General features: G+C 45.9%; 1 protein-coding gene across 1 annotated transcript; it reads right to left on the bottom strand.

Moving 5' to 3' along the window:
• Positions 1-1,092: 1,092 nt before the first annotated feature.
• On the bottom strand, positions 1,093-15,372 carry LOC139153198 (GTPase IMAP family member 8-like). The gene is made up of 5 exons (XM_070726833.1): positions 14,160-15,372; positions 11,746-12,704; positions 7,256-7,408; positions 5,956-6,010; positions 1,093-2,985 (listed from the first exon to the last, which is right to left on the bottom strand). The coding sequence occupies exons 1-5, from the start codon at positions 14,173-14,175 to the stop codon at positions 2,321-2,323; spliced, it is 1,848 nt and encodes a 615-aa protein (XP_070582934.1). The 5' UTR covers positions 14,176-15,372; the 3' UTR covers positions 1,093-2,320.
• Positions 15,373-17,185: the final 1,813 nt, after the last annotated feature.

The raw sequence follows: 17,185 nt of genomic DNA, 5'->3' as shown, positions 1-17,185 counted from the left end.
TGTTTTTAACAGGAAAGTGAACACAAGAACAAGGGGACACAATCTGAAGTTAGTTGGGGGAAAGATCAAAGGCAACATGAGAAAATATTATTTTACTGAAAGAGTAGTAGATCCTTGGAACAAACTTCCAGCAGACGTGGTTGGGAAATCCACAGTAACTGAATTTAAACATGCCTGGGATAAACATATATCCATCCTAAGATAAAATACAGGAAATAGTAAAAGGGCAGACTAGATGGACCAAGAGGTCTTTTTCTGCCGTCAGTCTTCTATGTTTCTATGTTTCTAAGGATTGGAGCCAGGAAGTCCAGCCGTAATAGAAAATGGTCTGACCATGACAAAGGCAACACATCTAAGCCCCTTAGTCTCAGACCATTACTCAATTGCTCAGAGAGGAATACCATGTCGGGTGCGTGTCCTCCCTCGTGAGTCGGACCCTGTACTACTTGGGTCAGGTCCATGGCTGTCATGGTGGCCATGAACTCCTGTGCCAACCCAGAGGTTTCGCTGAGCAACGGCAGGTTAAGATTCCCCAAGACTATAAGTTTGAGGAATCCCACCGCCAGCCTGGCTACCTCCTCAAGCAGCACAGGCAGGGCTGCTGGCACGCAGCTGGGAGGCAGATACGTGAGTAACAAACCCACCTGAACCCCTAAGTCCAACTTCACAAGGAGGGACTCACAACCCACAATCTCTGGAGCAACGAGTCTAATTAGGCGCAGGCTCTCCCTGGCTATAATAGGCACTCCTCCCCCCCTTCCCTGGGGTCGCGGTTGATGCCATACCTGAAACCCAGCTGGGCAAATTTCATGAGAGGAACTCCTTCCTCTGGGCCCAGCCAAGTCTCAGTCACACATGCCAGGTCGGCCTCCTCATCCAGAATCAAATCCCAGTCTCAACATTTCCTTCTTACCACTTGCCTCCGCGCACTGGGATGCCACATCTGATTGAATTTCCAACTAGATGTTTCAAAGAGCTAGTTGCTTCTGTTTTCCCAACCGGGGGTCCTCGAAGCCTTTCTCGGAGATGCCAAAACACCCCCCCTACCTCCCCGATTTCCCCACCGCAAAACAACACACGCACACATACAACTTGAGGATAAGCGAGGGGATTTATTGGGTACATTAAAAAAAGGCAAGCAGACGGCTTTGTGGAAAATAGGTAGCCACGTTTAAGAAAATATGAATTTACCCCAGGAAACAGGAAGGGATTGATTGGTTGATTGATTGGTTGGTCGATTTATTGATTTATCAATTTATCGACTTGTCAGTTTATGAATGTATTGATTTGTGGGCGACTTCCAACAAATAAAAGTAATTTCTAAAACAATATAAAACATTCATTAGCAAAACACCGTTAAAGCACGTATACTCTCTGTCACTTATCATTCTTGGCCGCATCACCCAGGTCTTTACAGCTTTTTGGAAGGCCGGTAAGGTCGGAAGGATATGAATCTCTGGAAACACTTGGTTCTATAGAGCCTGAGCCACCACCGAGAAGGCCCTTCCACAGGGGCCCGCTAGCCGACATTGTTTGGCTGATAGGACGTGGAGAAGATTGACTCTGTGTGTTCTTATTCATTGCTGGGAGGTATGTGGCAGAAGGCAGTCCCACAGATATTGTGGTCCTGAGCCATATAGGGCTTTTATAGGTGATAACCAACCCCTTGAATTGCGTTGGGAGACCAATCGGTAACTGGTGCAGCTCATGGAGCATCGAGGTGGTATGAGCGAGGGAGGGAGGAAGGCAAAAAGGAAACAGGGAGGAAGGAAAGGAGGGAGGAGAAAGAAGATGGGGCAGTAGGGTGAATGAGAGAAGGAAAGGGAGAGGGAGGAATGGAAAGAAGGAAGGAAGGAAGGAAAGAGAAAGAATGAAAGAAAAGGAGGAAGGAAGGAGCAAAGGAAAGGGAGAGGGAGGAAAGATAGAAGAAAGGAAGGAAGGAAAGGGGGGAGGAAGGAAGGAAGAAAGAAGAGGGAGGAAGGTTGTTGTTTTTTTAAAATAGAGAAGGGAGAGGAAACAAGGAAAGGGAGGAAGGAAGGAGAGGAAGAAAGGAAGGAAGGGGGGAGAGAGGAAGGAAGAAAAGGGAGAAAGGAAGGACAGAGAGGAAGGAAAGGGAGGGAGGAAGGAAGAAAAGGGAGAAAAGGAAAAGATGAATGAATGAATGAATGGAGGGAGGGAGAGAGGAAGGATGGAAGGAAGGAAGATGGAAAAGAAAGTAGGAACACAGAGAACTGGATCATTCGGAGATGGAGCAGAAAAGATCACAAACGCAGAATTGTGGAGCAGAAGCTCAGAAATTTTTTTGGGGGGGGGGAGGAGCCTAAAGCAAAGAACACCACGACCAGAAACGATATTGGGTTTTTTTTAGGTTCTCCTTGTCTTCCTCCATCATATCTTCTGTGTAGCAAGGGGCATCTTTGTTCTCCTGCACCAGCTGATCAATCATGGTCATCAGCTCTTCCATCTGAGCTTCTTGTTCCTCCCCTTTCGCAATGTTGCTGAAAGCAAGGTAGCGGTTCCCGCACTGCGCCATCTGGTCGACCAGCTCCTGGTGCCCCTCCTCGATGAATTTTTTCAGGGTCTTCGTTCCCAGGTCCTCTTTGCGGGTAAACAAGACGATCATGTATTTGCTGGCCTTCAGATGGAAGATCTCCTTGATCAAGCGAGCTACATCCTTCTCTTCTTGGGTGAAACATCCTGGACGGATCACCTGAATGATGACGTGAGGGCCCGGGGAGGAAAACTTCACACACCTGCTGACTTCTTTGGCCGTTTCTTCCTTGGTACGCCCCGTGTCAAAGAACCCGGGTGTGTCAACCACCACCACCTTCCTGCCATGGAGCATGGTCTCCTCCTTTTGGCAACACTGGGTGGTGGAAATGTTACTGATGTCGGATTTAAAGACATTCCTTCCAAGGATGGTGTTTGCTGTCGCGCTTTTCCCTTGGCCGGTTTTGCCCACGAGGACGATCCGTCGCTCGGGCCCTACAACCCAAAGGGGGGAAGGAGAGAGAAGAAAGAGGACTGGTTAGCAGCATTGCGGGAGATGCCCGGAGGAGGTGTCAAACGAGTTGTCGGTCGTGAATCCCTGCCGGCTCACGAGAGATCTAAATTCAGCCTTTCTTATCTCTCGCTCATTTCCCTTAACCATTAGGTCAGTTGTTGTAAGGAGCTTCAACGGGCCCTAAATCCTGAGACTTGTTTGAACTGCCCAAATCTCCTGATTTTCCTGGAGTTTCACATCTCACACGCTCTCTCGTTCTCCCTCTATCCCTCCCCCCTCTTTCTCTCACCCCTCATCTAGGTTTATTTATCACAACTTAACATTTATCACAACCTATCACCTCCCTCCCTCCCTATCATAGCTATCTATGGTGTCTATCTATTTGTTCACCCACCCACCCATATATCCATCCATTCATCTATGGTATCTATATGGTGTCTATCCGTCCATCCGTCCATCCATCTATCCATCCATCCATCCATCTATGGTGGTATCTATCTATCTATCTATCTATCTATCTATCTATCTATCTATCTATCTATCATATCTATCTATCTATGTACTGTATCTATCTACCGGTATTTATCTATCTATACATCCACCCACCCATCCATTCATCTATGGTATCTATATGGTTTTGTCTATCCGTCCGTCCATCCATCCATCCACCCATCCATCTATGGTATCTATATCTATCTATCTATCTATCTATCTATCTATCTATCTATCTATCTATCTATCTATCTATCTATCTATCTATCTATCTATCTATCTTTCCATCCATCCATCTACCCATCCACCCACCCACCCATCCATGCATCTATGGTATCTATATGGTTTTGTCTATCTGTCCATCCACCCATCCATCTATGGTATCTATTGTATCTACTTACCTACCTACCTACCTACCTAATCTACCTAATCTATCTATCTATCTATCTATCTATCTATCTATCTATCTATCTATCTATCTATCTATCTATCTATCTCTATCTATCTATCTATCTATCTATCTATCTATCTATCTATCTATCTATCTATCTATCATCTATCTATGGTATTTATCTTTGGTAACTATCTATTCTATCTATTCCTCTATCTATTTATCTATCCATCCAGGGGTGGGCTGCTGACCAGACTGGGGAAACGCAGTAGGGTAGCGAAAATGCAGCTCTAACCCAGAGCACCCAATTTGCACCAAAAGATGTTGAAAGAAAATGCAGGGCATCTCGCATAAAAATTTGATAGCCCTTCACTATATCCATCCATCCATCTATGGTATCTCTCTGATATCTATCTATGGTATCTATCTGTCTATGGTATCTATCTATCTATCTATCTATCTATCTATCATATCCATCTATGGTATCCATCTATCTATCTATCCATCCATCCATCTCTATCCATCCATCCATCCACCTATCATATCCATCTATGGTATCTATCTATCTATCTATCTATCTATCTATCTATCTATCTATCTATCTATCTATCTATCTATCTATCTATCTATCTATCTTTCCATCCATCCATCTACCCATCCACCCACCCACCCATCCATGCATCTATGGTATCTATATGGTTTTGTCTATCTGTCCATCCACCCATCCATCTATGGTATCTATTGTATCTACCTACCTACCTAATCTATCTATCTATCTATCTATCTATCTATCTATCTATCTATCTATCTATCTATCTATCTATCTATCTATCATCTATCTATGGTATTTATCTTTGGTAACTATCTATTCTATCTATTCCTCTATCTATTTATCTATCCATCCAGGGGTGGGCTGCTGACCAGACTGGGGAAATGCAGTAGGGTAGCGAAAATGCAGCTCTAACCCAGAGCACCCAATTTGCACCAAAAGATGTTGAAAGAAAATGCAGGGCATCTCGCATAAAAATTTGATAGCCCTTCACTATATCCATCCATCCATCTATGGTATCTCTCTGATATCTATCTATGGTATCTATCTGTCTATGGTATCTATCTATCTATCTATCTATCTATCTATCTATCTATCTATCTATCTATCATCTATCTATCATATCCATCTATGGTATCCATCTATCTATCTATCCATCCATCCATCTCTATCCATCCATCCATCCACCTATCATATCCATCTATGGTATCTATCTATCTATCTATCTATCTATCTATCTATCTATCTATCTATCTATCTATCTATCTATCTATCTATCTCTCTGTCCGTCCGTCCATCTGTCAGTCATGAACCCCTGAGCACTCATAAGCCATCTAAATCCACCCCATCTTCAATGTCTTTCTTATCTCCCACTTATTTCCCCCGACTTTTAGTAAGTCAGATTCCTATAGGGAACTTAACCTTCCAATGAATCTTCCTTTCTACCAGCAATTCTCAACCACAAAAGTTCAGTTCACGGACCTCCAAGGTTACAACGGCCAAGAGGACTTATTACCGTTCATTCACACTTACGGTTGTTCTCGCATTCCCCCATCACGCCATTGAAATTCGGACCCTTGGCAACTAATTTGTATTGATGACCATCGCAGTGGGTGCGCGCACCATGGGCAAATTTCAACGGGGAAGCCCAATTCACTTAATGACATTAAAGGGGGGGAGGAAACTCCCTTTGACAAACTCCCTTTGACAAATGTCTCACTTAATGACCAAAAAATTTAGGATTCCATTTTGGTCGTAAGGTGAGAATTACCTGTAGTCTCCCATCTGGAAAGACTTGGCAAGAAAAATAGTAAAACAGAGCAAAATTCTCTTCAATGTCTCACTTAATGACAGAAATATTGGGATCTCCATGCCGGTCGTAAAGTCGAGGACTTCCCGTCGTTCGAATCTCCTAGGTTTTCCCAGCGCTTAACAAGCATAAGGTCCTCATAGCCCTTCCGCCCCAACCAGGACCACAGCTCTTACCGACTACTCCCCTCCCCGCCCAAACCAATTTACCTTGCATATTTTCAGACATTTCCTTAGAAATCGCACGGCGCAAATTTAGATGTTTCTGTGTGAAAAGCAAAAAAAGTGGGTATCAGTCAGGAAGTTTCCTCCCCCCAACCCTCAAAAGAGGCCAGAGAAATTCAAGGGAGGAAAGAAAGAAAATTAGTGGACCAGAGGAATGCCGTGGAATGTGGTTTACTTGGAAATTCCGTAAGGCATTTGACAAACTGGAGCATCGGTTTTGGTCGACTGTGTCAAATGCCTTACGGAATTTCCAAGCGAACCCCATCACCCGCTACAAGAGAAAGCAGAAAAAATGTGGGATGGACAGCAAACACCTCCAGATGGATTCAAACCTGGTTGACCAGCCACACTCAATGCTCAATGAGAAGAGTGAAAGAAGGGAGGAAGGAAAGAAGAGGGAAAGAAGGAAGGAGAAATGGAGGGGAGGGAGATGATAGGAATGGAGGAAAGACAGGGAGGAAAATAAGGAAGGCAGGACGAAGGGAGGGGGAAGAGATAGGGAGGGAGGAAAGGAGGAGGGAAATAAGGAAAGACAGGGGAGGGGAGGGAGGAGATAGGAAGGGAAAAAAGACGGATGGAAAGAAAGAAGGAGGGAGTTGATAGGAATGGAGGATAAAGGAGGAAAATAAGGAAGGAGGGAGGATAGAAGGAGGGAAAGAAGGAAGGAAGAGATAGGAAGGGAGGAAAGGAGGGAGGGAAAGGAGGGAGGGAAAGGAGGGAAAGAAGAAAGGAGGGAGGGGATAGGAAGAGAGAAAAGAAGGAGGGGGGAAATAAGCAGGGGGGAGGGAGGAAAGAAGGAAGGAGGAGATAGGAATGGAGGAAAGAAAGGGAGGAAAAGGAGGAAGGGAGGGAAATAAGGAAGGAAGGGAAGGAGAGAGAGAAGAGAGGGAGGGGGGAAGAAAGGAAGGAAGGAAAAGGGGAGGGAAGGATGGAGGAAGGAAAAGGGGAGGGAAGGATGGAGGAAGGAGAGAGAGGGAAGGAAAGAGGGATAAAAAGGGAGGGAGGGAAAGTAAAGACCCAGCCAGGAAGCTCCCATCCCACCCCACCCAGGGAGGAATCGGAGGGACCCCAACTGGGGGGGGCATGCCCTCCCCCCCTCAACCAGCCCCTCCCGCTCCCCTTTAGCCCGTTTTATAAAGGGACGTCCTCGGGGATCATCTATTCCAACTCCCCCCCACCCCGCGAGCCAAGCCAGCGGAGCCTCTTCTTGGGGGGGGGCTTCCAGCTTGCCTCCCCCCACTTTTCTGCCCCCCCAACCGAGAGTCTTGACCGGACGGACCCCAACCTGAGCCGTCGAACAATCCGTGAGGGTCGCTTCTCTCTGTCTGAATTTCTTCTTCGGGGAGGCAGTTGGGGGATGGGGCTCTAGGCGGGGGTGGGGGCGGAATCTCCCTTCCCATTGGCTGCGCCCAGCATCCCAGCTCGCCCCCCCCCCCCACTTTCCCCCGAGAAACAACGAAAGCGAAAGGGGTTTTTCTTGGAAATCGCGTGGTTGGAGAAAAGTCTCTCTCTTACACAAACACACAACACGCGCACACACACAAAAAAACCACGGGTCGCCGTCGGAAGGGAACACCCCCAAAACTTCTTCCTGGACTCTCCACGATTGACCTCTCCAGGTCCCCTGTCCAATAGTCTTTCCTTTCTTTCACCTATCTTATACATTCTCTTCCTTTCATATATCCTCTCCTCTAAGTTCACCTTCACCCTCTTTTATATTATCACATGTCTATTTTCTTCCAATGTATTTATGTATTGGACAAATGAATAAGTGAAAATGAAAAATGGGGTGGGGCGAGGGGGGGTTTGGCGGTCATCCAAACCCTTCCAGAAGGGCAGTACAATAGAGTTGGAAGGGATCATCAGCGCAGCAAGGAATTGAGAGTAGACCAGAGTCGGAAGGGACCTGGCAGGCCGTAAAATAAAATAAAATAAAAATAAGGAAATCAAATCAATAGAAAATAAAATAAAAATAATCAAATCAATCTTTCATTCCTTCCTTTCTTCTTTTCTTTTCTGCCTTCTTTCCTTTCTCCCTTCCCTTCTTTTTCTTCCTTCCCCCTTCTTTTTTCCTTTTTCTTTCCTTTGTCTTCTTTCCTTCCTTCCCACCATTTTATTCTTTCTTTCCTTCCTTTGTCCCTCCCTCATCTATTTATTTCTCTCTCTTTCCTTTTCCTTCCTTTCCATTACCTCCTTCCTTCCTTCACCTTTTTTCCTTCCTTCCTTTTTCTTTCTTTTTTGCTTTTTCCTTCTTCCCTCCCTTTTTATTTTTCTCCTTTTTTCCCTTGTTGCCATCTTTCTTTCTTCCTCCCTCCCTTTCCTTCCTTTCTTTTTCTTTCATTCTTTCTTTTTTCTTCTTTCCTTCCTACCATCTTTTTTTTCTTTCCATCTTTGTATCCCTTCCTTCCGTCCACTACACTTGCCTCTTTCTTTTCCCTCCCTCCCCTTCTTTTTTTCTATGTCTTCTTTCCTTCCTGCCAACTTTGTTTCTTTTCCTTTTTTTTGTCTGTCTGTCTTCCTTCCTTCCTTTCCTTTTCCCTCTTCCTTTTCTTTTTCCTCTTCTTTCCTTGCTATCTACCATCTCTTTCTTTCTTTCTTTCTTTCTTTCCTTCCCAACAACATTACAATTGTGTAGATTATCGACTCTTATCCGAAGACATTTTGTCTGACTGGTGTTCTTTGGCTTGGACTATTGCCAACTGTTAAAGAAATTAATTCACAGAGAACGACAGCTAAGAAAAATCATGAAGGGCAATGCAAAGAGGGAAGAGGGATGCTGCAGAAAAGGCCCTGCTTCCACCCGGGCCAGCGCCACCCTCCAAAGCAACCCACTGGTTTCTCACCCTGCCACTCCCATAGCCTATTTAAGTGAGGAAAACAGCAGACCAATTTGTGGGAAACAACTTTGTTCATTCTGTCCTAAATCTTCGACTTCAAAAACTTTCCTGGTTGAAATCCATCAGGTTTCCTGCAACTTGCTCCCGGGTGTTTTGCCAACAAGAGTCAGATGGTGTGGATTATGGGCTATTATTTGATTTTTCCTCAGGACATTTGATTTTTTACCTCAGGATGTTTGATTTGTTAACTCTGGATGTTTAAAAGAGGCTTTGCCCAACTTGAGGAAAGAGACTTTGCCCAACTTGTGTTCTTTGCTTTAGACTACCGCCGACGGTTAAGGAGATGAATTCACAGGGAACAACATCTAAGAAAGATCTTTATTAGTGCCATCTTTATTAGCGCCCAGCCACCTGCCTGCTCTTTTTAAATCAGTAGATACAGTCTTCAGAGAGGGGCAGCATATCAATCATCAATCAATCAAAAAAAATAAATGAATAAATAAGCAAACCCAGGACAAGAATGCCTTTTTTATTCCAATTTATTCAGCAGGGTATGATTAAAAAAAGGGGTGCACTCTTCACAGTTTGGAACCTCAGATAGCCGCTTGCATTTTCTCTGATACTTAACTCATCCAGGGAAAATTCAAAAGAAAAGGGGCATTTCTCTTTTCCCCCACCTTTTTTCTTGTCTTGCCTTCTGTACCCCATTTGATTTTACCTCAGGATGTTTGATTTTTTACCTCAGGATGTTTGATTTTTACCTCAGGATGTTTCTTTGCTAGTTAACATATCCAGGGAAAATTCAAAAGAAAAGGGGTGTTTCCCTTTCCCCCCACCTTTTTTCTTCTCTTGCTTCTTTACCCCATTTGATTTTACCTAAGGACATTTTATTTTTACCTCAGGATGTTTGATTTTTTTACCTCAGGATGTTTGATTTTTACCTCAGGATGTTTCTTCGATACTTACCGTAACACATCCAGGGAAAATTCAAAAGAAAAGTCGAGATTCCTTTGACCAGTTACGGGAAAGCGAAACATGTTATATAGAGCAGTGATTTTCAACCTTTTTTGAGCCATGGCACATTTTTTACATTTACAAAACCTTGGGGCACATTGAGGGGGGGGGGGCTAAAAAAAGTTTGGACAAAAATTATCTCTTCCTTTCGCTCTATTTCTCCCTCCCTCTTTCTCTCCCTTCCTCTTTTTTTTCTCTCTCTCTCTCCATTCCTCTTTCTTTCTCTCTTCCTTCTTTCCTCTTTTTTGCTCTATTTCTCTCTCCCTCCCTACCTCCCTCTATGTCTTTCTCTCTCCCACCTTCCCTCCCTCTCTTTCTCTCTCTCTCTCTCTTTCTTGCTCTCTCTTGCTTTCTTTCTCTCTTATTCTCTCTCTCTCTCTCTCTCTTTCTTTCTTGCTCTCTCTTGCTTTCTTTCTCTCTTATTCTCTCTCTCTCTCTTGCTTTCTCTCTCTTGCTTTCTTTCTCTGTCTTTCTCTCTTGTTTTCTTTCTCTCTCTTGCTTTCTTTCTCTGTCTTTCTTTCTCTCTTGTTTTCTTTCTCTCTCTTGCTTGCTTTCTCTCTCTCTCTCTCTTTCTCTCTCTTTTTTCTTTCTTTCTCTCTCTCTTGTTTTCTTTCTCTCTCTGAGCTTCGCGGCACACCTGACCATGTCTCGCGGCACACTAGTGTGCCACGGCACACTGGTTGAAAAACACTGATATAGAGAATACCATGCAGCTTGTCCTTGACCCAAGACCTCAAATAAGGCCCTCCCCTGCAATTTATGTTGCTGAGCCAGATGTTTCTTGTGAGCCTGCGGTTTCCTATGACAATGTTTCTCCTCAGCATTGTTAACTAAATCCCCACAGTCGTTAAGCAAACCCGGCTTCCTCATGGACTTTGCCTCGTTGGAAGGTCACAAAAAGGGATTGTGTCACAAACACAAACAAACACACATGCATTGGGCCACTGCCACCGTCATAAATGTGAGTCGCAGTCAAACGCCCACATGCCAATCGTGAACATGGGAAATACTGAAAAAACCTTGTTAATGATGAAAAATGGTCCTGGTTCACATTTTTTTCCCACGCCAAGGAAGTTTCAGTGGTTGCTAAATGAACCATCATAAGTTGAGGACTACCTCAAATAGGGGCTGCTTTGTCAGGGGCCGGGGGGGAGCCGTTCAGACAATTCAGTCAGCCCTAAGAATTTGGGTTTTCCCCCCAGATATTTAAAGAATGGAAACAGAGCAGTTGACTCAGCCTTCCGTCCTTCCGAGGTCGGTAAAATGAAGACCTAGATTGTTGGGGGTCTGACTCGGTAAACCGTTTAGAGAGGGCTGTAAAAATGATATGAAATTGTACGTTAAGTGCTATTGCTGTAAATACACCAAGAATAAATATTGATAATATTGAAAGAGGGAGAATATTGAAAGAAACCTGAGCAATAAAGACATATATTCCAAGTAAAGTTCAGTTCCTCTCCTCTCTTCTCTTTTCTCTCTTGCTGTTGGAAATTGAATTTAGTAACTGGAACAGTAAAATATATACTAGGCCAGAACACATCATTGTATTGATTAGTTGCAGACTGACTCATGCATGAGGTCATCTACGCTGCGATTGGTTGCCACAAGGGTAAAGGGGGCGTTTCCCTTTCCCCCCACCTATTTTCTTCTCTTGTCTTCTGTACCCCATTTGATTTTTACCTCAGGCCATTTGATTTTACCTCAGGATGTTTCATTTTTATCTCAGGATGTTTAACTTTACCTCAGGACGTTTTATTTTACTTCAGAACGTGCTCAGAGTGCTTGGCTAACTTGTAGCACTTTTCTCTGGAGGATGACAAAGATCTCCATGAATTAGACAAGTCTTCAAAATGCTACAAGTTTGTGTTAGTTAGTGTCACTCTCATCACCCGGAGGCAAAACTGAGTCGGGATTCGAATACTTAAGAGAAGTATCGAAACGCCGCGGCGAATGCACTCCTCAGGCAGGAAAATGCTGCGGCAAATGCAGTCCTCAGGCGGGAAAACACTGGGGCAAATACGGTCTTCAGGCGGGAAAACGCCGCGGCAAATGTGCTGCTCAGGCCGGGAAACGCCACAGCAAATGCACTCCTCAGGCGAGAAAACGCCACGGCAAATACACATTTCAGGCAGGACAACACCGGTCTGCAAACACAAATGACACAACAGAACAGAAGGAAGCAGACAGAGAACATGTTACTTCTTTGGGCTGACTCTTGGTTCTGCTTGATGACCATTTGGACATGCTCATCCTGTAAGTCAGGCTCCAAGTACAGTTGGTTGATGTAGTATCGACCGCCGTTCTGGGAAACAATTCCCTGCACCATCTCCATCAACTCAGAGACTTGTCTCTCCCGCTCAGCGCCGGCAGCCCTGTTGTTGAACCCACAGAAGCAATTCCCACACCGCCGGATCAGGTCACGCAGGTTCCTGTTGTCGGACCCGCAGACATATTCCTGCAGAGAGCCCCCGCCCAAATCCTCCACGCAGGTGAAGAGGATGACGGTGTGACTGACCGACTTGAGCCCAAAGATCTCCCGGACACACTTGGCGGCCACCGCATCTTCGGCGGTGAAGCGTCCCACCTGGGTCACCAAGATGAAGACGTGTGGGCCGGGTGAGGAGAGCCGGACGCAAGCGATGATCTCCTGTCGCACCGTAGGCGTGTAGCCATCAGCGTCGAACATGGCCGATGTATCAACCACGGAGAGCTTCCAGTCGCGCCAGGTTCCCTGAGCCCTTTGGCACTTTAAGGTGGTGGTTTTTGCTGACACGATGGACTCGAATGCCTTCCGGCCAATGATAGTGTTGCCCGTGGCGCTCCTCCCGCCTCCGGATTTTCCAACCAGAATCAGCCGGAGCTCGGCATCGTTTCCTGCGGATTCTGAAGAGAGTGTTACAGAAATGCTGACATCCACTGTACTCCTGGAGTGTTGTTGTTCCTTCCTTCCTTCCCTCCTTCCTTCCTTTTTTCCTCCCTCCTTCCCTCCCTCCTTCCTTCCTCCCTCTTTCCTTCCTTTCTCTTTCTCTCTTTTCTTCCTCTCTTTTCCTCTCTCCCTTTGTTTCACTTTTTCTTTTCTTCTCTCTTTCTCTCTCTCTCCCTCCATCCCTCCCTTTCTTTTCTTTCTTTCTCCTTCCTTCCCTCCTTCCTTTCCCTTTTTCCCTTTCCTTCTTTCTTTTCTTCCTTTTTCTCTTTTCTCCCTTCCTATGTTTCTTCCTTTCTTTTTCCTTCTTTTCTTTCCATCCTTCCTTTCTATCCTCCCCCTCTTCCTTTCTTTCCCATTTGTCTCCTTTCTTCTTTCCCCCTCCCTGTCTTTTTTCCTTCTCTATTTTCTTCCATTCCCCATCCTGCCCTTCCTTCTACCCTTCCTTCCTGTTTCTCTCTTTCTCGTCCCCTCCTTTCCTTTCTTACTTTTTCTTTCTTTCCTTCCTTCACCCCCTTCTTTCTTTCTTATTTTTATCCTTCCTTTTTTCCCCTTTCCTTTTTTGCTTCATCTTCTATTTTCCTTCCTTCCTTCATCCCTCACTCCTTCCTTCCTATTTCTCTCCTTATCCTCCTTTCTTTATTTTTCCCCTTCCTTCTTTTCCCCTCCCTCTTTTCTTCCTTCCTCCTCTATTTTTCTTCCTTCTTTCATCCCTTCCTTCCTGTTTATCTCCTCCTCCCCCCTCCTTCTCTTTCTTACTTTTCTCCTTTCCTCCCTCCCACTTTTTTCTTTTCTCCTTTCCTCTTTCCCCCTCCATCCTTTCTTCCTTCATCCTCTATTTTTGCTACCTTTCTTCATCCTTTCCTTCTTTCCTTTCTTTCTGTTTCTCTCTTCCTCATCGCCCACCTTCTCTTTCTTATTTTCCTCCTTCTTTCCTTTCTTCCTCCCCTCCTTCTTTCTCCCTTCCTTTTCTTCTTCCCTCTTTCCCCCTCCCTTCTTTCTTCCTTTATCCTCTATCTTCCTTCCTACATCCTTTCCTTCCTTTTTTCTCTCCTCTTTCTTCCTTTTACTTTCTTACTCATTCTTTCCTTCCTTCCTCCCCTTCATTCCTTTTTCTCATTCCCTCTTTCCCTCTTCCTTTCTTTTCCTCCCTCCCTCCCTCTTTCTCCTTCCCTTTCCCTCCCCTTCTGCCTTTCTTCTGGGTTTCCCCAAAAATCTATCCGGGATAAGTTTAGGAACTTTTACCTCCTATAATCATTTGAGGTATTATATTATGTTACGTTACGTTACGTTACGGTATAGTATATATTATATATTTTATAATATTATATTATTTTATATTTTATTATATTATTATATTATTTATATGAAAATCAATAATTTTTTTTATAAAAAAATAAAAAAGGAACTTTTACCTCTCTCAGCATCCATCCTTCCTTCAAAGCCACTTCTGATCTCCCACTCCTCAAAATTTCTGCGGGGAGAAATCAGAATCCAAAGCTGTTTTTTTCTCTCTCCTTTCTTCCTTCCTTTGTCCCTTCCCTCCTTCCATCTTTCCTTCCTGCCCTTTCTTTCCTTTTCCCTTCTCCTTTCTTTTCTCCCTCCCTCCCTTTCTTTCTACTTCCTTCCTTCCTTTCTTTCCTTTTTCCCTTTCTTTTGTTCCTTCCTTTTTGTTTTCTCCCTTCCTTCCTCTTTCTTCCTTCTTTCTTTCTTCTTCCTTCCTTTTCTTCTCTTATATCTCTTCTCTTTTTCCTGTTCTTCCTTTTTCTTTCCTCCTCTCTCTATTTTTCTATTTCTCTTTCCTTCCTTTTTTTCTTTTATTTCTGTCTCTCTTTTTCTTTCCTTCTCTCTTTTTCTTTCTGTTCCTTTTTTCTTTCATTCTTTCTCTCCCTTTTTCTTTCCTTTCACTTTCTTTCTCTCCTTTTCTCTCTCTCTCTTACCCTCCCTCCATTTCTTTCTTTCTCTCCCTTCCTTCCTTGCTTTCTCTCCTATCTTCCTTCCTTCCTTTTTCTTTCTCTTTTATTTCTCATTCTTTCCCTCTCTATTCTTTCTTTCTCTCTCACCTTCCCTCCCTTTCTTTCTCTCTCTCATTCCTTCCTTTCTTTCCTATTTTCCTTCCTTCTTTCTTTTTCTTTCTTCTTTTTTCTCTCTCCTTTTCTAATTCTTTCTTTCCACCTCTCTTTCTGTCTCTTTCCTTCCTTCTTTTTCTTTTATTTCTTTCTCTTCCTTTTCTTTCTCTCTCTCTCTCTTTTTCTTCCTGTTTTTTAATTCTTTCCTCCTCTCTCTTCCTCTTTTTCTTTCCTTCTCTTTCTTTCTTTTGTGCTCTCTCACCCACCCACCCACCCTTTCTTTCTTTCTTTTTCCTTCTTTTTCTTTCTCTTTTCTTTCTCATTTTTTCTTTCTCTTTTTCTTTCCTCCTCTTTCTTTCTTCTTTTCTTCCTCTCTTTCTTTCCTTCTCTCTCTCCCTCTCCCCTTCCTTCCTCTCTTCCTTCCTCTCTCTTCCCTCCCTCCCTTCATAGTTTCTTTCTCTCTTTCTTCTTCTCTCGTTCTCTCCTTCCCTTTTTCTTTTGAGGGAGCCCGGGAGAAGCCAAGCTGCCAAGAGCCTCTCCTTGGGGAAGGAGACCCCACCTCCTCTTCCTCCCTCCTCTTCCACCTCCACCTCCTCCTTCTTCCCTCCTCCTCCCCTCCTCCTCCTTCTCCTCCTCTCCCCCCCACTTCCTCCTCTTCTTCCTCCCTTCCACCACCTCTGCCTCTCCTCCTCCTCCCCTCTAATCTTCCTCCTCCTCCCTTCCACCTCCTCCTCCTCTTTTCTTCCCCTTCCTCTTCCTCCTACCTTCCACCTCCTCCTCCTCGTCCCTCCCCCTCCTCTTCCTCCTCCCCCCTTCCACCTCCTCCTCCTCCTTTCTTCCTCTTCCTCCTCCTCCCTTCCACCTCCTCCTCCTCCTTTCTTCCTCTTCCTCCTCCTCCCTTCCACCTCCTCCTCTTGTCCTCTTCTTCCTTCTACCACCTCCTCCTCTCCTCCTCCCCTCTAATCTTCCTCCTTCACCTCCCCCCTTCCATCTCCTCCCCCTCCTCCCCTTCTCCTCTTTCTCCTGCTTTTCCTCCTCCTTCTCCTTCTCCCCTCCCCTCTTCCTCCTCCTCCCTTCCACCTCCTCCTCCTCTTTTCTTCCTCTTCCTCTTCCTCCTACCTTTCACCTCCTCCTCTTCTTCCTCCTCCTCCTCCTCCCCCCTCCCCCTCCTCTTCCACCTACCTCCACCTTCCACCTCCTCCTCTCGTCCCTCCCCTCCTCTTCCTCCTCCCCCCTTCCACCTCCTCCTACTCCTTTCTTCCTCTTCCTCCTCCTCCCTTCCACCTCCTCCTCCTCCTTTCTTCCTCTTCCTCCTCCTCCCTTCCACCTCCTCCTCTTGTCCTCTTCTTCCTTCTACCACCTCCTCCTCTCCTCCTCCCCTCTAATCTTCCTCCTTCACCTCCCCCCTTCCATCTCCTCCCCCTCCTCCCCTTCTCCTCTTTCTCCTGCTTTTCCTCCTCCTTCTCCTTCTCCCCTCCCCTCTTCCTCCTCCTCCCTTCCACCTCCTCCTCCTCTTTTCTTCCTCTTCCTCTTCCTCCTACCTTTCACCTCCTCCTCTTCTTCCTCCTCCTCCTCCTCCCCCCTCCCCCTCCTCTTCCTCCTCCCCCGTTCCACCTCCTCCTTTCTTCCTCCTCCTCCCTTCCACCTCCTCCTCCTCATCCCTCCCCCCTCCTCTTCCTCCTCCTCCCTTCCACCTCCTCCTCCTCGTCCCTCGTCCCTCCTCTTCCTCCTCCTCCCTTTCACCTCCTCCTCTTCTTCCTCCTCCTCCTCGTCCCTCCCCCTCCTCCTCCTTTCTTCCTCTTCCTCCTCCTCCCTTCCACCTCCTCCTCCTCGTCCCTCCCCCTCCTCTTCCTCCTCCTTTCTTCCTCTTCCTCCTCCTCCCTTCCACCTCCTCCTCCTCTTTTCTTCCTCTTCCTCTTCCTCCTACCTTTCACCTTCTCCTCTTCTTCCTCCTCCTCCTCCTCCCCCCTCCCCCTCCTCTTCCTCCTCCCCCGTTCCACCTCCTCCTTTCTTCCTCCTCCTCCCTTCCACCTCCTCCTCCTCATCCCTCCCCCCTCCTCTTCCTCCTCCTCCCTTCCACCTCCTCCTCCTCGTCCCTCGTCCCTCCTCTTCCTCCTCCTCCCTTTCACCTCCTCCTCTTCTTCCTCCTCCTCCTCGTCCCTCCCCCTCCTCCTCCTTTCTTCCTCTTCCTCCTCCTCCCTTCCACCTCCTCCTCCTCGTCCCTCCCCCTCCTCTTCCTCCTCCTTTCTTCCTCTTCCTCCTCCTCCCTTCCACCACCTCCTCCCCTTCTCCTCCACCTTCCTTCCTCCTTCTTCCTTTACCTCTGAGCCGCCCCCAGACCCATTTCAGCCCTACCTGATCCGCGAGAGAGC

The sequence above is a fragment of the Erythrolamprus reginae genome, chromosome Z, assembly GCF_031021105.1.
Source record: "Erythrolamprus reginae isolate rEryReg1 chromosome Z, rEryReg1.hap1, whole genome shotgun sequence".
NCBI lineage: Eukaryota > Metazoa > Chordata > Lepidosauria > Squamata > Dipsadidae > Erythrolamprus > Erythrolamprus reginae.
Note: the sequence above shows the minus strand (reverse complement) of the source record. Positions and strands in the feature narration are given on the sequence as shown.